A 22,027-nucleotide genomic window follows, 5' to 3' on the forward strand; every position below is an offset into this window, starting at 1 on the left:
TGCCAACATCTCATCCATATCCTGATGCTTTGCCGATAAATCCCATATCATGCCCATATATGATCAATAGATAGAAACGCCCACATCTTCCCACACCGTTCATGTAGATCCATGTGCTCGACTCATTATATCGTAGGTCGTGTCAATAAAAAGTGTGAAAACCAAATCTCCATAGCGAGTATCCCCCGTTTTGATATCACACCATATGAATGCATCGTGACATGTCCTCGCATATTGTTGCTTTGTCGAACGAGATGATGTCGTGAATAAAATGACGTCGAAAACAAGGCGTATAGATGTTGTGTTTATTGAACTGATCCGTTTTCTCTACTGCGAAGCTTCCTTCTTATCTTCCTTCCACATTTCAGCCTTGGTTTGAGAAGCAGCAAAGTCCCACACGCCCTATAGAGTCAATGTATGAGTGAGATGCTGAATCGGTTGTCTTAAAGGTGTGGCTAATGCAATTACCTGAGTCTTGTAGGCAAGGTAGGTCAAGCCAACGGGCACAGCAGCGAGCCAGAAAAGCGAGCGTCTAGTGGTTCTCTTGTTCCAAGCAAAGTAAAGGTGGGTGTTTTCACGAAGGTGGGCCCAACGCTCAATTGCAGGATCGATCTTGATACCGTGAGCCATTGCTGTGTAAATAGGTGTAAAGTGAACGAGCTACACCACCAACAGCTTGTTTATCCGCCAAGTCAATCGGAATCTCAATCAACGTCATCAATTTGCACAATCCGCTGCTACCTTCTTCATGCTGGTGAATTCGTGATCTACCATTTCTCAATCCTTCAGCTATAGTTATTGTATCTACATTTGATTAACTACGAAACTTCTTATATAAAGGCTTTCTAATGCCTCATGTACATCCTATGCTCCAATTCCACTATTGTTTTCCATGTGCTTTCCTTTGAAGGGTAATGTTGGCTATCATACACAACTTTTCTATGCATAAAAAAAGCACCAGATGTATACTACACGTGGTCAAAGATGGTATCTATATTGCTTGTCATGGAAAAGAAGATCGGGTATAAATCTCTTTTGGTATATAAGGATTGGTGTGTATGACAAAATGGCTCGCTTCATCTTTCGAGAAAAACAACATATATGCCTATATATGACAAGTAGCTGAGGAACGAATGAAATGGGTGGATGAGGGACAACTTGAAGTGGATCTTGTAACATGAGATTGTTGCAATGCATTCGAGGTATGCATGTGAGGATTTTCCAAAAGAAGTGGCACGCCAGCGCTGATGGATCCATATGCAAGGTAAGTATGTACATGCTGCACGAGTGACATTTGGTGTTAGGTATCACAGGTTTGTTTCACGAAGCAAAGCTCGACCAGAAATGTTTGACCCACCAAAGCGTTGCTGTGATATTGACAGCTGTCATTAGTGCATGTTGCTAGGATACGGAAACAATGGCTTACCTTTGTATTTATTCTGCTTTTGGTTTTTGCGCATAGGTGCGATACCAAATAGTCTTTGTGTTGTATACTTTGCATTCCTCACCAAACGCAGCTAGAAATTCCTCATCCAATTGTGGGTGTGTTTGACGAACAAAAGGCTTGAGCGCTAGGAAAATGTCACGAAAGTTCTCCCTGTAATAGAAACGCGTGTGAATTGGGATTGTACACGAATGGGATTATCGCTTGAAAGCACATACCATGCAAGTTGTCCTAGCTTGTCACCCTGATTGACAGGGACAGGTATCGCTCGAGTCTTGATGTTGACAAGGCCAGCCTTCTCAAATCGATCTCCAAGCTCTTTAGCAATATCCACATTCAATCCTCTCGAGCTTGTAAGTGCATTGGCTATAAGGCATATGCAATATTAGAACATCATGGATACTTGTTGTATATCCCCAACATGGAATAGGACTTCAACTAACCAGCTTCGTTAACTACCTCGCCCATAGGACCAGCGTTTTCAAGTTCTCCAAAGGCAACCTGCATTGTCAAAACATGGATCAATGCATGCAACATGGGAGCGAAAACGATGGCTTATGATTTTTTTTACCTCTGTGCTCTCGATCCATCCACCTGGTTTGAGGATGATTACAAGTCTTTGTATGAACTAAGGATCATAAATGTATGAGAGGAGTGTGCATGCTTACCCTGGCATGGATGTGGTACTTACACTATCCCATTCAGAGGCGAGAAGACCTAGTACCAAAAGCCGCTGATGGATGTATTCGAAATGATTTGCCGGAAATGGAAATGGATCAATCATATTGTGGACGGTAAAATGGCAATTCTCTGGTTTGATAGCATTTGGGAACGACGTCGTAACATCAAGCCCTTCGAATTCAGAACGAGGATAATCCTTTGCCATCTCCATGGTCCAGCTTGCAGGGCCACAAGCACAATCAAGAACCTTGATACCCTCAACAAGTGCCTCTTCTACAGGGGCATCAAAATTTCCCTCGAATGCAAGTTTAAGGGTCCAGTGCTGACGATGTCTACGATCGTTTTCTAAAACATTGGATTATCAGCTCATGTTTTATTATGATGATGCATGCTGCAAGTGATGGTGTTGGATCAATGTTACTACTCACCTTCATCATCTTCAGGGAACAATGCAGGTATATCATCTCGATTGTTATACCGGCGCCCACCATCCATAATAACATAATTCGAAGAGGGTGGTGTGCCGTATGGTAATGACGTTGATGATGAACGTTGTTGATCAGATGCTGATGTTGTGGTGGATGAGGATATCGATTGCTTTCGTTTCTTGGGAGATAAAAAGCGTAGAAACCAAGGTGTACGACTCATTGTGGTTAAAAAAGAGAAGGAAAAAGAAGAGCATGTGAGCGTGCTTTTTATGCAAATCAATGGGAGATAACCAAAAGAGGCTTGCCCCGCGTTAGAAAACGATAAAGCGTGTGATACAAGGCTGCAATGTAGTCGTATATACCCTTTAGCACCTATAATCGCAAATGGGTTTGTAAAGATCTCGATTCTTTGTAAAATACTTGAAACAACGCTTACCCCGCGTGTTACAATAGGTTCGTGTAAACTTTTCACCTCCCATGTTAATGAGCATCCTAAGCTAACAATGCATTTTAACCTATCCCCTGGATCTCAAGGAGTGAGTCAGCAAGTAGGTTTACACGGATTCACCTGTTTTCAGTCTCAACTACTATCTTTGCCCTAGGTATGCAGCATATACCTCGGAAATTGTCATGCGTGTGTGCACCACGTGGGACGCTATCCTTCATTTGGGGATGGTACTGTGTCCCCAGATGGGACACATAGGGAATTTGTTCCAAAGTCAAAAAATCCATAGTCAAGGACCGTCATTCCGACATTGGATCTGAGCACCAAGTGCATGTATTTTAAGGGTTCCTTTCATGTCGCAAATGACCAGAAATGCGTATTTGTATCGCAAAATTGGCGCGCAGCAATAGTCGAATGTTCTTTTTGGCTGGATTTTACATAAAACAGGTTTATGTAGAGATCGGCAACCTCCGTGCACGCGAAAGGAAATTCTTGTTACCGATGTTTACCACCATTAGCTTAATGCATGCGTCGGTAAACAAATGTCAAAAATATAGAGTTGATAGTAGTATCAATAGGCTGCATGTCAAAGGTATCATTGCATGGTAGTGGATAAGGCCTAGCTGATCACTACTAAATTCGAGATGAAGCGTTTTCATGCATGCAATATTGGCGCTATTAGCATACTTGATAATGGCATCATACAACGTCAGCAGCTAATGCTTACCGCTACAGTGGGACACGGCTGATGTTTTACGTCAAATGAGGAAGACTTGCCTTTACTGGCTTGGACCTTATCATACCCAGGATCCCGGCTCAACGGGCGAGTAATTTCCCCTTGCGAGTAGTAGCTATGATAGCTCTGCTTCATTGACCAATAATAACATAGCATACATGTAATTGAGCAAGGTGATACTGTAATCCTCATTGTCGAGATATCGAATGTCACTTTCCCACATGTACAACATCTTATTCCAGTATACCGGGTCGCCGATTTCATAACATCCTCCTGCAAATCGAGATACCATCATTAGCATTCAATTAAGGGATCTTCTCAAAAGCTTTCAATACGCTTCTCTAGACGATGAATTGATTTTTTCTCGAACCCGCAACAACCTTGCACGCATCGTATTCCCAATGTGGCACCACCATGTCACCATTAAAAATGCACGAAATGCATCCACCTTAGCATGCATAATGCATGGTATCCATGCAGTTGCTATGGTATTGACCATGATACGTGATCACACAAGGCAATACATTTACTTTATTAATGGTTGAAAAATTGCCTGTAAAACCCAAGAATGGGGTTTCAATTCAAGGTGGTTTTGGGTTCCACAGCTTGATACGTTATAACGGCCTTCCCGAAAGCTGTACAAAGAAGGCGAAGATGGTTCTTACATACCAGGACTATAGTGAGGATTGGTTTGCTGCTTTACTAGCCTGCACATAATACCTCGTTACGCATGTACATATACAGCCACCAAAGTAACAGCGTTTGAATGGCATTGCTTTTAAATGCATGTGACATGTAGGCCAAGGGTGTCCAAGCAAGAGGGTAACGGGCAACGAATGTGCCAGGATAGGGCTTATATTCCTTCCATTTGGATGTGCTTACTCGCTTGTAAGGGTGTTGCCATGGTATCCAAAGCCAAGAGGTGGTATCAGGATGTCACAATACACAAGCTGTTGCTCGGCGTGCAACAGTAGTACAGGACACCGTGAATTACAAACCTTAACTCGGCGGTAAGAACGATGGGCTGCTACATTATTATGCACCCCCTTAATCATATAGCACAGTACATTGATAGGTATAGTATAAGATACTACATCATCCTCAACCAAAGCAAAATGGATGTGGGATCACAAAGCAGGTTGAGATGAGCAGTGAGTAACAAAGGATGATTACGACGTGCGTGAGACAAGGCAGCGGGATATAACAAAAAACACGGACCAACATTCGCTCGATTTGGAGCCCGCTATATGCGTATGGATATACATGTGTAATGCACAAAATCTTGTACCACTTTACTTTAAGCTATATTCTTTCAAAACATGCGCAATTCATGGAGACCTCTTTCTTTTATACGTATCTGGTGAGCATACACATGACACATAGTCATGAGCTTTTTCAACTTTTTCCGTGTATTGAATCGAAAGGCTCGCAGATCACTTTCCGGAAGGGTCAAACAACAATCTCGTATGAGTAGTGTGTCATCATCTTCGCAAGACGTCTCATTCACCTCGAGCACATCTTCATCAAAGTACCGATACGACGGTGGTCGTCGTTACCATGGAGACGAGAAGGTAGCCTATCTATTGCCAAATGACAATGAAGGTACGTGCGTCTTTGTTTGTATACAATGAATCGCCACAAACGAATTACTCACCAACCACAATTGTAGAGGATGATCGTATGCATCAACAACATTGGCTTGTTGCACTTGCTTTTGGTTCCCACTTCGACTCGCCGGTGCAAGCGGAGCTCGAGGCAGGTACCAACGTGCTAGATTCTGCTTGTGGTACGTTGATCCTTCTTTCCTTACCTTTTCCACTACATCACCGCTTTTGCAATTGCAAGGTATTGGTATCAGCGAATTGGGTATTGACGCGTATTTTTATTATGTCAAATTATCATTGAAAATGATAAAGGACCAGCTACTTGGGCAATGCAAATGGCAAAGGCATATCCCAACAGCAAAGTATATGGCACGGATATCTCCGAACGATTCCCGGATTCGATCAAACCCAGTAACTGTGAATTCCTTGTGCACAACATTGTTGAGAACCCTCCTTTTCCCAATGACTATTTTGGGTTCATTCACCAAAGGTTTTTACTTCTCGGTATTGCAAAGAAGGATTGGCCACAGGTATAGTAAAGAAGAGAGTGGTCGTTTGACATATGGGGGAAGAGAGCAATGAGCTAAACGGGCGAGCATAATAGATATTGGCACACCATTTGCGTACTCTTAAGCCTGGCGGGTGGATTGAGTTGACCGAGGTACCTTATTGAAGCACAACCCACGTGCAAATCGTGATCAGCTCACATTTTGCATGGACCATCTTTATAGCTCTCATACGCAAAACTCGTCAATGCAGGCCCAAAGGCACAGCTGACATTCGATACTGGTATGGATATTGCGAAGAGCACAAAGGATGATACATAGCATGAAAAGATTAGGGTGGCTAATATTGAATGACTTTGTATAGCTATCACTGTCATGAATAAGGGTGGGATGGACATTGACCTTGCCAACAACTTGGAGCCTATGTTGAAGGATGCAGGATTTGTAAATGTGCAAACACGATCATTTGATATGCCCATGAACCATGGTGGTAAGGTGGGCGAGCTTTTCTGGTAAGCGAGTGAAAAAAATAGTGCCCACTTGAATAAGGATCATAACACAACGCATCTTTTTTAGGGATGATTTCCAACAAGGCTATCACTCAGCACGACCCATTTGGGCAAAAATCCATCCTGACATTGCAGCACCAGGCACCTTTGAAAAGTACATTGAGGAGACTGGAGAGGAATGCAAACAATACCAAACTTGCGTGCCCTTTACTCGGGCTTTTGCACAGAAACCACCACTTGCTTAGATTCTCTAATGTTACATAATAAAAACAACAACGTGTAGATGTATGATACTCGTACGAAGCTGACGTTTTCATGCGGCAATGTTGCACAGGAGCTGAACGAATCAAGCATCGTCAAGGCGATTCTTACTTTTGCCCATTGAATCTATTGGCGGCAGCAGCACTCGGGTGGATGAAAAAGTCTAAATATGGTATATTGCAGACATCTTTTTTGGTTTGGAATTCCTTCAAGAAGTTTATTCATTGCTATTCTAGACTGATGGAATTGCATGTACATAGCTGGTGATATGATACAGATGAGAATAGAGAGCATGATTCATGTTGGAAGGAAGGGCTGCTATCGATGACGGTATGTAAAGAAACGAATTGTTCAGAGACCAAGCTTGTAAATGGATGGATGATGGTGGTGGTTCTTTGTACAATGTTGAATAAGTGCCGATGGTGCTGTTCTCTTTCTTTTTTGGGGAATTGCAACCTAGTAGGGTATAATGAATTTACGTCTTTTGACCCATATTCCAAGAAATACTATACCATTATCGATTATCAGTAACCAAGATACCAGAAAGAACCCCATAACAATGTGCGTCTGGTGAGCCTGTTGTTGTGCTGCCCAATTGGTGTCAATCGTACGCATCTTCTTTTGGCAGCTTATTACCCATATGATCCTTCGACTCATGTTGTTGTATACACCCACAGCCGAGCCGACTGCAATGATGATACAGATGAATGGTATCCTTGGAGACGTATTGATCAATCATCTAAAGCCATCGTTGTTGTTATCGACATAGCTGATCATGGTCGTAGCACATGTTTCGCAGTGACGCTTTAAGTCGACAAGGTTTGTTGCCATGGTCGTATCAATGTTGGATACCGCCAGTTGCCTGGTACAGTGTGCGTCCCATAAAGTGCATAAGAATGGAAGTTGATGGATCAAGAGGGTTGATACTGACATGTCGAAAGAGCTGATGCGCAATGTGTTAATCAAAAGTAATGATACAACCATCATCACCCATACCTTTTGTCCCAATGTCATAGTCCTCTTATCAATATACTTGAACGTGTCGTCTTCACTTGTGTCTCGTAATCAGAGTGTCCCATCCATGGCATCCAAGACGAAAAGAACATGTGCTAGAGAGAGATAGCTTGTCCACATCATCCAATGCTTTCACCGCCTTCATAATAACGGTGATCACGTTGCTCCTATTGCTGGTGCTTGTTGGTGTAGTTGGTGCTCCCTTCACACACGTCATTCTTCCAAGTCATTGAACGCCCATCAATATCAGTGAACGATACACCGGATTCTTCATGAACACAACTGCTGCATGGTTCCCTTGATGTCCATTGGATAGAGTCGATGAGAGGCGATGCTGCTCAATGTAAGTTTAAGTTGCAGTATAAGCCATGTACTCGATTGTCACCTTCTCATTTCTTTGTTCCTTCAGGAGAGTTCTCGTTTGTTCGCTGTTATCAAAGACAAAGAAAGCGGTTAAAGACCAGCATCATGCATGAGCCTTGTAAGTTTCAAACCAGGGCTGTTCTTCCCGAAATGACAGTTTTTCATTCTCCTTTACATTTCTCAGATGGCTTTGCTTTCTCTTCAAGCCTTCCTTCCATTCTCAATGAACAGGAACTACCATGGGTATCTTACACAAGGTTCATCCGTATTGGAAAGAAAAGTGATGATATGGGCAATATAAAAGGTAACAATCGAATGTACGCAGGATAGGATTGGTAGAGCTTATGTTAATGTCAAAGGTAGTACTTGCAAGTGTCATCTTCTGCAGTATTTGCTTACAATCAAAACAAGCAACGCCTTGAAAGGATTCCTGGATCTGGTAAGTCGTCTCAACGAACACAAAGGCGGAAACGGCAATACTAAGCGAAAATGCTAACAGTCATCGGTAATACTGAGCCTGAGAATTAAGCCGATAAAGGTTGGCGTTGTTACACAGCAGGAAGGTAAGTTAATATAAAAGCCAAGATGGCATCAGCCTTCGTCGACTCACATTTGCTTCCCACTTTTACTCCGAAATGACCAATACAAAACAATTTGAAAACCGTGTCGCTGTTATCACAGGCGGAAGCAGAGGAATCGGAAAGGCCGTTGCTACTGCACTTGTCGAACAAGGTGCCAAGGTGGTGTTGGGCGATGTACTCCAAGCTGAAGGCGAGGCAACAGCCCAGGAGCTCAACACAAAGTAATGCATTTTTCATTGTATTCTTGGCATTTCAATCCATGCTAACCCATGCTCATATTAGGGCCAACGCCAAAGTAGCAGCTTTCATCCGTACTGATGCGACCAAGTACAAGGACAATGCCGCCATGTTTAAGTTGGCAGAGAAAGAATTTGGTGGTGTCGATGTAAGTGAACTCGTAGCGATTTCATACATCATGGTATCCATTTTAACATGTGACATGTGATATTAGATTGCTTTCTTGAACGCTGGTATCGGTCAAAGTAATCCGCTCTTTGCCCCCTTTGATGGTACGTATCACATAGTAGGCATCATCCTGCGACAACAACGTCATGTTAAAATTCACGTGATACCTAGATGAAGCGGACGAGCGGATCATGGATATCAATACTACAGCCGTTATGAAAGGTACGAAGGAATGCTAATAGTGTTTCAAGCAATATCACTAATGGTGCTTCTTACAGGAACCAAGATAGCTCTGGTCCATATGGCCAAGCGTGGTGGCGGAACCATTGTCAATACGGCATCCTTTTACGGCATTTATCCTGAGGCGTAAGTGAAAGGGATCATGATCTTGGGTTCATCATATGGCTTACATGGATGAAATGTGGTCAGCTTTACATGCAGCTATGTGGCATCAAAACATGCTGTGGTTGGATGGACGAGAAGTCTTTACATGCTTCCCAAAGTGTGCAATGTGCGCGTCAACGCTGGTAGGATACGCTTTTATTGTTATATCGTGATGATTGCGGCATGCTGATTCAAATTCATCTCCTTCTTAGTGTGCCCTTATTATGCAGGTAAAGGATCAAAATGTCGAAAAGAAATCATCATTCATGTATTGATCATCTCTGCACTATTAGATACCGACATTATCAAGTTCTCCCCAGAATTAGCCGAGCAATACCCACAATTGAAATTGATTTCAAAGCTCCCTCGTGTAAATGTGGATACTGTGGTAAAGGCGGTGTTGACATTGATGGAGGATGAGACTCGTAACGGTACGTAGTGCTTTGAAGAGTGGAGAAGCTCGTCTACGTGACCCAAGTTACTGTCGCTCACACTTTTTACAGCTCAAGTACTTTTTGCACTCCCTGGTGATGTTATCCGCCCCCATGAATTTACCGAATCTCTGCGTAAGTGTGTTACAGCCAAGTTTATTGTATATCACTAACCAAGTAATCATGTCTCTTTTAGCCGAGGCTGACACTCCCGAAGCTCGAAAAGCAAGGAAAGAATACGAGGAAGCTTATCCTGAATTCCTCAAGGCACAATTGGCTGCATCAATCGAGGCCTATGATCAAGAATATGGTAGCAATTAACAAATAAAATCAAGTTGTTACGTGTATATGCGTACAATTGCACACGTGCAGTGGCATTGTAGAGTCGTGTGAGACAAAAATGGGACATTTTATCCGATCAACATCCCTTGTAAGTGCCAGCTAGCTGTCTAATCAACAGCCCTTTGCATAACCATGGAAATACTATGTACTGCAACATTGTGTACGTGGCTGTCCAATGATAATAAGGAGCGGATGAAAAAGAGAGAAGTTCGGGAAGCTCTTCCTTTACCAAGCAGCTGACCGCAAGCATCAAGAAGCGATCAATATCATATGCCACTTTTTTACTCAGCCCCTTCCATGGGCTACTTTTCATTGTCTTTTTTCATCACATTCATGTTTGAACAAAGAAGCGTTATCGGAGAAAAGACTACGTTGTCACTACTTGAAGTGAATACATAGAAGGTATTGCTTACGAGAAAGAGGGTAATCATGGGAAGAAAAGAAGAATATAGACCTCGGAAGGATTTCCACACTAGACACCAGACCCCACTAGGCGTGTTGATATTAAGGTTTTCACCGCTAATCCCCGCACTCCTTTGTGTCTCGATGTTCTCCAGCAGCGTTTGGCTACCTTAAAGTGCTTATCATACAGCCATATGAGTTGACTGTTTGCAAGGGTGCTAGGAATACTCCAAGGTGTTGAAGGCTGCGCATCCAACAAATTGAGCGATCGATGGTTACACCGAAGGATTTGCGCATTATGGCGCAACCCAGTCAAGGAGATACAAGGTCGTGTCACATCACACGCTTAATAAGTGATTAGTGTTCTCATGTTCGTTCTCGAATTGACACCCAAATATTTGTTGTATGCTGTTCACAGCTACTTTAAGAGAGTTTAAGGTTTATTGTTGATTTTGAAAAGGATGGATCCACAAGTATGGGATATAACAATGAGCCATAAGGGCACTGTAAAGAAGTGTCAGATGATATAAGCCGTTAGAGCAAGTTGACTTGGATCTCGGGTAAAACGGCACGAATTTGTCCGTGGCCGATAATAGGCTGGGGTTATATAAAGCGGCTCGCAAATCAAGGACAGCCGATACAACACAACAACATCATCTTAAAACAATGGCTCCTCTTAAAGTAATCGGCGCAGGCTATGGACGCACTGGTACAGATAGTCTTCGTACAGCATTGAACATGCTTGGGTATGTATCTTATTGTCGACATGTCATTTGAACAAACAGCTAATACTATTATGTCCGCAGCTACAAGTGTCGTATGTATTTTGTGGGGGTTAGAGTGCCGTAATGCTGACCATTGGACTCACTACTTTGTAATTGCAAGACCACATGCGTGAAATGTTCGCTCCCGGACGTCACCCAGAAAAGTTCACTGAAGCTTTCAAGCACCCTGAGAAGCCTGTTGATTGGGATACGATCTATGAAGGATTTGATGCTGCCGTCGATTGGTACGTGATGTGTATAGCTGAGCTATAAATTTCATGCACACATTGACATGTGTCAACTGTTCCCCCTTGCTGCTTCTAGGCCTACCGTTACTTTTATTGATCGATTGATGGTTGAATACCCTGATGCCAAGTTCATCTTGACTATTCGAGATGCTGAAAGCTGGTACAAATCCGTCAAGAACACCATTTGGCAGGTGCAACACAAGACCAAGAAGGAAGATCAACCTGATGACTTGCCTGAGGATATCAAGAATCAGCTTGAAATGATCCGTACTATTGTTCTCGATGGTGCATTTGATGACCTTGACCGCTTTTTGGATGAGGAACGCATCAAGGGATTATACAACGCTCATAACGAATGGGTCAAGAAGAACATCCCCAGCGATCGCTTATTGATCATGGAGCTCGGTGAAGGCTGGGAGAGAATGTGCAAGTTCTTGGATAAGCCTGTGCCAAGTGAACCTTATCCTAGCGTCAACAGCACTGATTCATTCAAGCAGATGATCAATTCTGACGTTAACTTCTTTGACAGGATGAAGGTCATGTATGGACATACCAAGGATGCCAACGCTGCCGAGTCTTCTTAAGTACTACTATTAGCAGACAACAAGGTCATGTATATCATCTTTAATCAATAAACCAAATCACTTGATACTACAACAACAACAAGAGGAGGGGGTTCAAGCTATGATTATGATAAAATGAGAGCGAGCATCTTCACCAGAGGAAAAGTTGGGTTGTTCCTTCGTCGATGGGATAAGCCATTCGTCCCCATGACAGCCTGTGGACGTGTCTTTGGCAAAAAAAAGGGCAGCTATTCCATCAGGATCCAAGGATACGAAACGAGTTATCATTTGATACGAAGACATGCAATGATGTACGCCATAACATCTACTTCGGTGACGGTGAATTAAGGCATAAAGCATATTGTCACATCATGTTGTCAATTCGAGCCTATCATATGATAGGGTGAGGAGAAGTAGGGGGTTGGATCATTGATTTTTGTGGCACTAAAATGATCCAATTTCGGACATGCAATGACCAGTGGCTCTTTCTCTGGTTGCAGTAACCATGGACGAGACACGCGCTGTACATCAGGACGAGAAACGAACGAAATCGCTACCAGACACAAGTCCTCCACGTTGGCATACTCGAGGTATTCCCCATTCCTTCAACTACTCTTGCATTGGTCAGTCCATTCACATCAGGATGTGTATATATAGAGTTCTACTTTTATTATGTCTGCTTTACTATTGTGGTACCGTACATGTTCTATGTCACCTATCGCTTAAGTACAGGTAGGGGATCACTACGATGGAGGGATCTAGCGAGTGTCATTGCAAAGGCTGATATTGTTATTTCAAAGAGGACGATCCACACTATGAAGAATACAAAGACTTGCTATCCGAGGGCTGGATTCCCAATCGGAAAGTGGTTAGTATCATTATGGGCGTCAAGGGGTTGAAGCTGGATCAAACCTGTATTTGTATGGGAGCTCAATTGGGATGTATGTTTTGTGTATAGGATAACAGTGATGCTCAATATGCCACCTTTCGCGACAACATACCGCGTCTCTTTGCCCTCATGGTGGGATACCTGTGCCTGAGTCATTTATACCGAATATACGTCATGCCATCGTCATCAGCAGGAACCAATCTACCCGTCAAACAAGCGCATCAACCTCTTCATCGCATCTATTTCTTTTTCGTATCAGCAATCATTGTCCTTTGTGCATTCCACGGCACCAGCGCATTGAAAATCTTGTTCATCATCACCGTCAGCTATGCAATTGGTCGATACACGGGTGGATCCATGCTGAATCCTATTCTATCTTGGACATTCAATCTCGCCATCTTGTTTCTGAATGAATGGTATCATGGCTATGAATTTGCTTCCTTATTGGGCCCCAGCTTTGCATGGATGGTGAGTGGAAAGAATTCTTGGATGCATCGATCGATATTGACACGTGATGTTCAAAGGATGACTACAATGGAGTACAACCAAGATGGCATATCCTTTTCAACTTTGTGATGCTGCGGCTTGTGTCCTTCAATATGGATTATTATTGGCAAGTAAAGAAACCACGGGATCAATATGAGGTGTGTATCGTTGAATAGTACGTTGCGGCTCAAAGATGAACCTTTGACTAATGAACAAAGAAAAAGAAGGATGATCGAGTGGGTGGCCCTATCAGTGACAAGGATCGCATTACCATGCCATGTTTCGCATCCGATTACAACTATACCAACTTCATTGCATACGTTCTATATCCACCACTTTATCTTTGCGGCCCTATCATCACATTCAATGATTTCATCTCCCAGGTAACATTGACAAGGCATATCCAAAACAATGGTTTAAATTTACATGCGTTGATTAGATCAGATATCCATCTACCAAAATCACTCGTCGTTTCGTTATTACCTACGCTATCCGATTAGCTTCAGTCATCCTTGTCATGGAGCTCACGCTACATTACTTATATGTGGTCGCTATAAGCAAGGCTAAGGCATGGGATGGTGATACACCTTTGCAGTTGAGCATGATTGGCTACTTCAACCTTGTCATTATTTGGATGAAGCTATTGATCCCTTGGCGTTTCTTCCGATTGTGGAGTTTGGCTGATGGCATCTTTACCGAAGAAAACATGGTTCGATGTATGAGCAACAACTTTTCGGCACAGCGATTTTGGAAGAGTTGGCATCGTACATTCAACCGATGGACTGTGAGGTACGCTAAGAAAGGGATATCCAGCAAAATGATCCACTAATTGTGTGTGTGTAACAGATACATCTTTATCCCATTGGGAGGATCCAAGTATTTCATGTACAACATGTGGCCGGTATTCACGTTTGTTGCTTTGTGGCATGATATTGAGCTCAAGTTGTTGGCATGGGGATGGTTGATTTGTTTATTCCTGTTGCCCGAGATCATTGCTTCAAGCTTATTTACCTACAAAAAGGTAAGCTATATACGAAGAGGATGAGGATGAATCGTGACAATGGTCATTGACGGGGTGGCCTTTTTTTTCTTTAGTTTGGACAAAAACCATACTACCGGTTCGTGTGTGGTCTCGGCGCTGTTGCCAATATCCTCATGATGATGATTGCCAATCTTGTCGGATTTTGTGTTGGCGTTGATGGAATGGTGGATATGCTGACACACATTTTCGGAACGGTGGATGGTAAGGGAGCAACGATTGGAAACGTCGCTAAGGGCACTATACTAATAGCCATGAATCATTTTAGGATTAATGTACCTTGTCGCGGTGACCGTATGTTTATTTATCGCAGTGCAAATCATGTTTGAGATACGAGAAACGGAAAAACGACGAGGTGATCCCCGATGGAAGATGTAAACAAAGCATACTACACATATACATAATGATACACAAGAGAAGACAATAAACATTATATTTAGTGTTGACCAGCAATCACTGTAATTTATTGAAACTCTGAAATCTTTGATTTGCCATTAGCATCGATAAGGCCCCAGTGAGGTTCAACGTTGAATTGGCCGCCATTCTTCCAGTTGGAATCTTGAGCTTCGAAAAAGTAGTACTTGATGCTTGAGCTCTTGAGAGCATTGTACACCTTGGCAAGATTAGCGGTGCTAGGAACAGCCTTGCCATTGGTATCACCTGAAGAGGGCCAGCCTACTTCACCGACAATGACATCCTTGCCACCAGCCTTGCCCTTGAAGCTGCCGAGTTGTTGGTTGAGATTGTCAACGGCATCATCAGCGGTCACAGCACCAAAGAATGGATGAATGTTGACAAAGACGATATCGGAAGCATCCATCATGTCACCTTGGAAACCAGTAGGAGTGTCAACAGTGCCAACCTTGAACTTGCCACCGAGCTTGCCCTTGACTTCCTTAATCTTGCTAGCAACATCGGATGCGCTCATAAGACCGCCTTGGACACACTCGTTACCAATAGCAACACCGGCAATTTGGTCGCTATTGGCATTCTTGAGATTGTTGACGAGCGAGCTGATTTCCTTTTCGTCCTTGCCAGAACCATCAATCCAAGCAGCTGCCACGACCTGCATGTCAGTGTTTTGGATGGCCTTGAGCAAATTGGGAAGAATATCACATTCTTGCGAATAAGTGCGAATACGTTGAATGCCGTTCTTTTGGAAGCGTTTCACCATTTGAGATACTTGGTCGGAAGAGTGACAAGCGCCATCAGCTGATTTGCCGGTGTACGTGATGCCGTATACACTACCACCACCACCGCGTTTGGCAGCAGGAAGAGCAGTGACGAGAGCAGCAAAAGCAAAAATATAAAGCTGGACCAGCAGCAACATGTTGAAATGAATGGAATGAAAAATAAGAGAAATGTGGAATGATAATAAAATTATCGACACGACTTTTGGACCCTCTACTTTTATATATGTTGATCGCTTCCAGACCTTAGTACGAAGATCTTCTAATTTGTCGGTTGTTTCAGATCATCTTCTGAGCATGAGCAGGGTACCTGATGGTGACCCGTGATTTCACTTTCTCCTCCCGAAACCCATCTAAAGTAGTGTATGTCAATGGTAAAACGTTCGTTGTTCAACTATTGTGTGTCACATTGGTTAGCAATGAAGATAAATGGTGATGATTGACAACATGTCAGTGCACGGCAGCTGTGTGTGTGTACCACATGATTTGTGCATATCCTTTTTAGTTCGACACAAATTAACCAGCCCCTGGGAATCAGGCACGAAAGCCACGTTGAATTTGTTTCACTTTAAGGCAAGCGGGGAACTAAGACAAATGTTACAACACAACCTTATGATATACTATTCTAATTTACAGAAAAAAAGGGAATATGTATATATATATTATATATAATGGGTGATGGTGGTGATGATGAATGGATGGGTATATCATTCATTTCAATCAATATACAGCTGCAGGGCTATCAACTCGTTCTTGTTGTATGCTATCCCATCGTTGTCGTAATTCTTCAAAGCTGCCGCTGCTATGGCGTTGGGAGGACATTTTTGCGCGGGAAGCACGAGTAGGTGTTTGAGCAAGTCGATCAAAAACGTTACCACTACTATTGGGAGTCATGGATCGATGTTCCACCATTGGTACAGTTTGACGTCGATATTGTTGGCGTGTCTGTGTTGAATAATTAGCGAGCGGTGATGATGGCGGGAGTGGCGGTGGGTATTGTTCAAACAACCCTTCTTGGCTTAGTTCACGTAGAGAAGCACGATGGCGAGGTTTACGATGAAGGCTGCTGGATGACGACGTGTTGTTCCAGGAATTCAAAGAAGAAGAAAAATCTGATTGGATTGACGATCGTCGGAGATGATTGCTTCGAATCGATGATGTCGATGAGTCTCGATCAGCGGTATAGCGTGCAAATTCAGCAGGGCTAATCATTGTGATTGGCACTGGTGATTCAGATCCACCCGTTCTTTGCTGTTGCCAAGATAAACGCTTTTGAATCATGTTGTAAAATCGATCCGGTGATGGTGTTGTTTCTCGTTGTCCTCCTCCAGGCACTGGTGTCTTGTTCACCCTAAGCGATTTAGGTGGTTTTGGAGATCCTCGTTCACCTCCGCTGCTGCTGTTGCCATGGCTACTACCACTACTACCACCGCTTGATGATAAGGTACCAGAAGAAACAACCGAAGATCCAGACGAAGTTCCTCCTGTCACAACATCAGCACCACCACCACTGCTGCTATTGCTGTTCATGATAAAATCATCATCATCTTCCATTCCAGGCTCAGGGGTTGTGTTGATCAATCCTCGTATGCCATCTTCATAAATCTTGTCGAAAATTGTGTTGCCTCCATTAATGTATTCCTCAATTTTGACATCAATGGGTGACTTGGATCTGTCAATGACGCCGCCATCTCTGAGTTCTTCTAACTTTCGGATACGTCGTTCATTTTCTACCGTCGTTGCTATGGCAGCTCTCTTCATGACAATCAATGTGCGTCTCAAGTCCATCACCGTCTTTTCCAAATTCTGTTGCATGGATTGTCGATTGCATTCATTCATCCTGAGACTCATAATATCATCCACAAGTGCTTCAGTGATACGTCGGCATTCATCCGTTTCCAAAGACTTTAGTAGTTTCACTGTGACATCGTAAGCAACTTCAGGTGCGGCGTTGCTGGGTACATTGTAATGTTCTTCAAACGCATCCATGTCGGCCCATTCATCTGTTGGCTGTGGATCGGTGATAATCTCGTCGGCAAAAGTGACATGTTTCTCAACACGCGAGGTTGTTGTACCACCACCATGGTTGTTATTGTTCTCATCGGATTGTCCTATATCATCACCCGCTGCTTCAGATTGCAAAGCCCGAATCCGAGCCGATAGATATGAAATCTCTGCTGACATTAGATCAATGCGCTCATCCATCAATTCAATCGCCATTGTGTCCATAGGTTCTCCCGTGGTATCAGCATTCTCCTTCTCGGCCATATAAATCTGCTTGCGCTCTTCAAGCAATTCCACCTTTTCAGTAGCCAAACGCTCACGACGTACAAGTAATTGCTCCATCTCAGCAACCGCTTGCTTGCCTTGGATGAATTGGCCCAACGCCTTGTCCAAAAGCTCCTTTTTGCGGGTGGCACGTACTTGTACAGGAATTGGATTTACCCGTTTAGCACCACGACGTCGGCCATTGTTGTTGTTGCTGTAACCAAATCCACCACGACGAGCAACAATAGCAAAGCTACCACCGACAATATGTGACACACGACCCAACAGTCGCTCGTCAAGCACGCCACCTTCACGCACCGCCTTTTTCAAGACATTGACAAGTTGCTTAAGCTGAGCTTGATTCACCATGATCTCCTCGCTACGTTTCTTGAGGATCAGCTTTTGGTTCTCATGCTCACGTTCCAATCGCTGCTTGGCCATGTTTGCTTCAGCTTGAAGACGTTGAAGTTGATGAATACGTCGTTCTTGAGTAGACATTTGTTCTCGCACACGTTCGGCTTCAGCTTTCATACGTTTCACCATACGCTTCTTCTCCACTTGCAATGTCTCAACATTGGCACGCAAGGATCTCAGCAATGTCTCGTTCTGGTTGCGAGTTGCTTGCATAGTCGATGTCATTTGGGAATACTTTCGACGTAAATCTTGAATCTCACACAACAAGTGCTTCATCTTGGCCTCGTATGCATGACGAATATCAATCAATTGCTGCTTCTCTCGTTGTTGTAATGCAACATCAGCCTTGTTGGATTTATTGGTGCTGAATCGAGACTTTGTACGATCCAATGCTTCATCTCGTTCACGTTGCAATTCGGCAAGTTGTGATTGGAAATAAGCGATCTTGTCATCAAACTTGCGTCTCATGAATGCATATTCAGTCTCTGATTTCTCTAAATGCGATACGAGTTCTTGCTTGACCTTGATATCAGATTGAATTTGGTGTAGCATTCGTGCCATTTGGGGATTGCTCTTATCCACTTGCTGTTGTAATTGTTCAAACGCGCTGGATTTGCTGTCAATGGATTGCTCAGTAGTCGTAGTCTCTGATTTGCCATCACACTCTTGCTTCTGATTGAGCTTTACGGGATCTTCCCATGTAGGCACAGCCTAATCAAGAAATGTCGTTAATACATCAGCATGTATAGTCAGCGTAGCTACATACCAAATGTTCAAGCTCTTGCAAAAGATAATCATCGTCATCTTCACCATTGTCATTGACTGGGGATGGTGCAGCTGAATAATGTCCTTCGTCTGATGATTGACGTTCCATGTTGAGACGATGTTCTTCATCTTCAAACATCTTGAGCTCTTCTTCCCAGGCCTTGGCTGTGTCATCCAATGGCTATTATACAACAATGAAATGAGCAATCTTGCATAATGAACAAAACAATGAATACACATACCTTAATCAATTCAAGCACTTGCATGCCCTTTTTGATTTCATCACGTGCTTTGGCGATGCTATCACGTACTTCTTGACGAATGTTCTCATCTTGGACATCATTGACAAAGCCTTCATCCTCTTCAAGGTCTTGGAACTTGTTGGTGGCATGTGAAGCGGTAGCTTTGAGCTTGTGGTGTCGTGATCGTGCCGAGCGAGTACCATTGCTGTTGGAAGTGGTGAGACTTGTGCTGGGATTCATTCGACCATTGTTGGCACCACCACGACGTCGTCGATGATGACGTTTTCTTCGTTGACTGGTAGATGCACTTGGATTCTTACGTGGTCGACGCGATGCAGTGGTTGTGGTGGTTGTTGTGCCTGAAAAGTTGGCCCGTGCTATATCCATGGCGGGTTTCATGGCTTCGAGGAAGGATAAACGATCACGGGTATCGGCAAGCTCATTGTTGAGATCTTGAATCGTCTTTTGATATTGTGCAATGATAGGATGAACGTTGCCCTTAGTAGAGGGTGTGGCGTTGTCATGGGAACCATCACCGTTGCCATGCTCTTGTTGAGGTGATGTAACAAATTCATCCAATTCACGCTCCATAATAAGGGTGTCACGCTCACTTGTTGCTTGGATCAAATTGGCACTCAAATCATCGATACGTTCTCGCAATCGAGCGTTCTCTTTCTTCAAAGCAATCGTATGGTCGTCACGTTGAATGCTATCAGCAAAGCTGTCTCCCGTTTTTTCTGCCCGTAGTGCTGTAATCTCCATGCGTAAACGTGCCACCAAGGAGCGTAGTTGATTGATCTCAATTGAGTTGCCAGCAAAATCTTGGTTGATGGTGACTCTATTCTTGATATTGCGTGCACGATTGGCGTATTTGAGCGTGTTCAATGTCTCCATAAAATTGGAATCAGCAGGGGATACACATGCAAGCATCAAGGTTTGACTGTTGCCACCCAATGAATCTTGCAGCAAACGTGTCAATTTGGAGTCGCGATAAGGAACATGAGCAGAACGCCTTGATTCATCACCAAGAGCAGAGATCACATTGCCCAAAGCCAAAAGACCAGAGTTGATAGCAATGCCTTCCTTGGCTCGATCACCTTGTGCATTGGTGCGCTTCAACTATCATAAAAGTCGACGAGTGAATAAAAGTCAAAAGTGTTGGGTGTTCAACTTACACGCTCTGAACCTGCAAGATCGACAAAATGGAACTTGCTTGTCAATGACTTGGTGGAGCCATCTTGATCAGGTTGATTCTGCTTCAATATCACCGAGAAGATGGCATGTGATCTTGAAGACACCGTATTCATATCAGTGGAGCCCGTGGTACGGCATAAGGAACCTTTGGCAAGGAATCTAAAAGCTATGATCAATAATGGCAAGATAATGCTAATGGTTGTGTGCATTTAATTTACCCAAGGACTTCTTCAGGATCTTGACAGGGCTCTTCTCGAACACCGCTCCAGTAGATATTGCCAGCAATGTCTTCACGAATGGTGACTTCAGTCGTATTTGCAATAGTGTTGGCATTGCTTTTCCTCTTTTGACTGGTGGCAGGGTTCAACAGGTCGATAAGTTCTTCGTTGTACAATTCCAAAAAGGATACAGCAATCTCATAGCTAAAATCGGTCTCCTCTTGTGCACGAGATTCAAGCTTGTCGAAAAGATCAACGATACAACGCGGGACAATGCCTAAAAGAAGAACATGATTTAACATCTATCGTTGCTAATGAAGCAAAAGCGATAACAATACCTTCATGATCAGGGTTGTTGGTATGCTCAAGACCTGTGCCCATACTATATGTCTTGCCAGATCCAGTTTGCCCATATGCAAGAATGGTGGCATTGAAACTGCAAAGGAGAACAAAGGTAAGAGAAAGGCCATCATCACATGTAGTATGACACGACGCTTACCCTTCCATAAACTTTTGCACTAATGGGAGAGCAGCAGTCGAGTAAACGCTTGCTTGATCGGTGTTGCTGTCAAACACATAATCGTAGGTGAAAGACTTGTCGGTGCCGATGAGGATTTGTGGCTCATTGGGAATGTAAGAAACGCATTCGGTGCAATTGCTGAGTCGTTCTTTTTGTGTCAAAGGCCGTGCACGTAAGCCCACCCTAAAGAAAGGATAATGTCGTTTAATGGAGTGATTCGGGTCGGAACAAGAGGCGATGATTTATTATGCCGTGTCTCCGCAAACCCAAGGCACACACACACACACACACAGGCACACACACCTCACAGCAGTTGAAGTCATGGGGGTGATTGATTATGCTTGTTGTTATTTACACGAGTTGTTGTGTTGATTGCCCAATGAACAATGTATAAAAGAAAAAAGAGAGCAAAAATGATAAAAGTGATGGCGACTGGAAAAAGAAGAGAGGAAAAACGAGAGAGAAGGCAAAAGAGTACAAGGAAAGGTGTACAAGGTTGGATCGGGCTTGTTACACAGGTGATGCCCGGCGGCCCTTCCGTTCTGTACTAATGACAATGATTACATTTCAACTTTTTTTCTCCCCCTGAATTAACACTTGTTATATGAGATACACGTTTCATTTGACAATTTCGTGGATGATTGGGATCAAGTTCATGTATCGAGGGGTCATGATTTTGTTGTTGTTGGGT

General features: G+C 43.4%; 8 protein-coding genes across 8 annotated transcripts; 4 read left to right on the forward strand and 4 right to left on the reverse strand.

Annotated features, from left to right (window-relative positions):
• Positions 1-327: 327 nt before the first annotated feature.
• O0I10_000529 (uncharacterized protein) lies at positions 328-630 on the reverse strand (the record flags this gene model as incomplete). The annotated part of the gene is made up of 2 exons (XM_058480638.1): positions 328-402; positions 469-630. The coding sequence occupies 2 exons, from the start codon at positions 628-630 to the stop codon at positions 328-330; spliced, it is 237 nt and encodes a 78-aa protein (XP_058348202.1).
• Positions 631-1,434: 804 nt separating this feature from the next.
• Positions 1,435-2,773, reverse strand: O0I10_000530 (uncharacterized protein; the record flags this gene model as incomplete). The annotated part of the gene is made up of 6 exons (XM_058480639.1): positions 1,435-1,597; positions 1,663-1,810; positions 1,888-1,945; positions 2,016-2,072; positions 2,136-2,470; positions 2,554-2,773. 6 exons carry the CDS (start codon positions 2,771-2,773, stop codon positions 1,435-1,437), a joined length of 981 nt encoding a protein of 326 aa, XP_058348203.1.
• Positions 2,774-5,119: 2,346 nt separating this feature from the next.
• On the forward strand, positions 5,120-6,598 carry O0I10_000531 (uncharacterized protein; the record flags this gene model as incomplete). Its single annotated transcript, XM_058480640.1, has 7 exons — positions 5,120-5,336; positions 5,404-5,520; positions 5,651-5,868; positions 5,943-5,999; positions 6,070-6,127; positions 6,209-6,356; positions 6,421-6,598. 7 exons carry the CDS (start codon positions 5,120-5,122, stop codon positions 6,596-6,598), a joined length of 993 nt encoding a protein of 330 aa, XP_058348204.1.
• A 2,028-nt stretch (positions 6,599-8,626) lies between these two features.
• Positions 8,627-10,113, forward strand: O0I10_000532 (uncharacterized protein; the record flags this gene model as incomplete). Its single annotated transcript, XM_058480641.1, has 10 exons — positions 8,627-8,793; positions 8,855-8,957; positions 9,024-9,081; positions 9,149-9,199; positions 9,256-9,343; positions 9,419-9,504; positions 9,574-9,591; positions 9,655-9,792; positions 9,865-9,927; positions 9,989-10,113. The coding sequence occupies 10 exons, from the start codon at positions 8,627-8,629 to the stop codon at positions 10,111-10,113; spliced, it is 897 nt and encodes a 298-aa protein (XP_058348205.1).
• Positions 10,114-11,202: 1,089 nt separating this feature from the next.
• On the forward strand, positions 11,203-12,132 carry O0I10_000533 (uncharacterized protein; the record flags this gene model as incomplete). Its single annotated transcript, XM_058480642.1, has 4 exons — positions 11,203-11,282; positions 11,343-11,353; positions 11,422-11,545; positions 11,625-12,132. 4 exons carry the CDS (start codon positions 11,203-11,205, stop codon positions 12,130-12,132), a joined length of 723 nt encoding a protein of 240 aa, XP_058348206.1.
• A 484-nt stretch (positions 12,133-12,616) lies between these two features.
• O0I10_000534 (uncharacterized protein) lies at positions 12,617-14,903 on the forward strand (the record flags this gene model as incomplete). Its single annotated transcript, XM_058480643.1, has 10 exons — positions 12,617-12,701; positions 12,769-12,843; positions 12,912-12,979; positions 13,070-13,468; positions 13,525-13,644; positions 13,711-13,869; positions 13,926-14,275; positions 14,333-14,507; positions 14,582-14,729; positions 14,794-14,903. The coding sequence occupies 10 exons, from the start codon at positions 12,617-12,619 to the stop codon at positions 14,901-14,903; spliced, it is 1,689 nt and encodes a 562-aa protein (XP_058348207.1).
• An 85-nt stretch (positions 14,904-14,988) lies between these two features.
• On the reverse strand, positions 14,989-15,855 carry O0I10_000535 (uncharacterized protein; the record flags this gene model as incomplete). Its single annotated transcript, XM_058480644.1, has 1 exon — positions 14,989-15,855. One exon carries the CDS (start codon positions 15,853-15,855, stop codon positions 14,989-14,991), a length of 867 nt encoding a protein of 288 aa, XP_058348208.1.
• Positions 15,856-16,435: 580 nt separating this feature from the next.
• O0I10_000536 (uncharacterized protein) lies at positions 16,436-21,659 on the reverse strand (the record flags this gene model as incomplete). The annotated part of the gene is made up of 8 exons (XM_058480645.1): positions 16,436-19,108; positions 19,164-19,343; positions 19,405-20,523; positions 20,580-20,757; positions 20,817-21,093; positions 21,155-21,252; positions 21,316-21,519; positions 21,640-21,659. 8 exons carry the CDS (start codon positions 21,657-21,659, stop codon positions 16,436-16,438), a joined length of 4,749 nt encoding a protein of 1,582 aa, XP_058348209.1.
• Positions 21,660-22,027: the final 368 nt, after the last annotated feature.

This window comes from Lichtheimia ornata, assembly GCF_029851405.1.
Source record: "Lichtheimia ornata isolate CBS 291.66 chromosome Unknown scaffold00002, whole genome shotgun sequence".
Taxonomy (NCBI): domain Eukaryota; kingdom Fungi; phylum Mucoromycota; class Mucoromycetes; order Mucorales; family Lichtheimiaceae; genus Lichtheimia; species Lichtheimia ornata.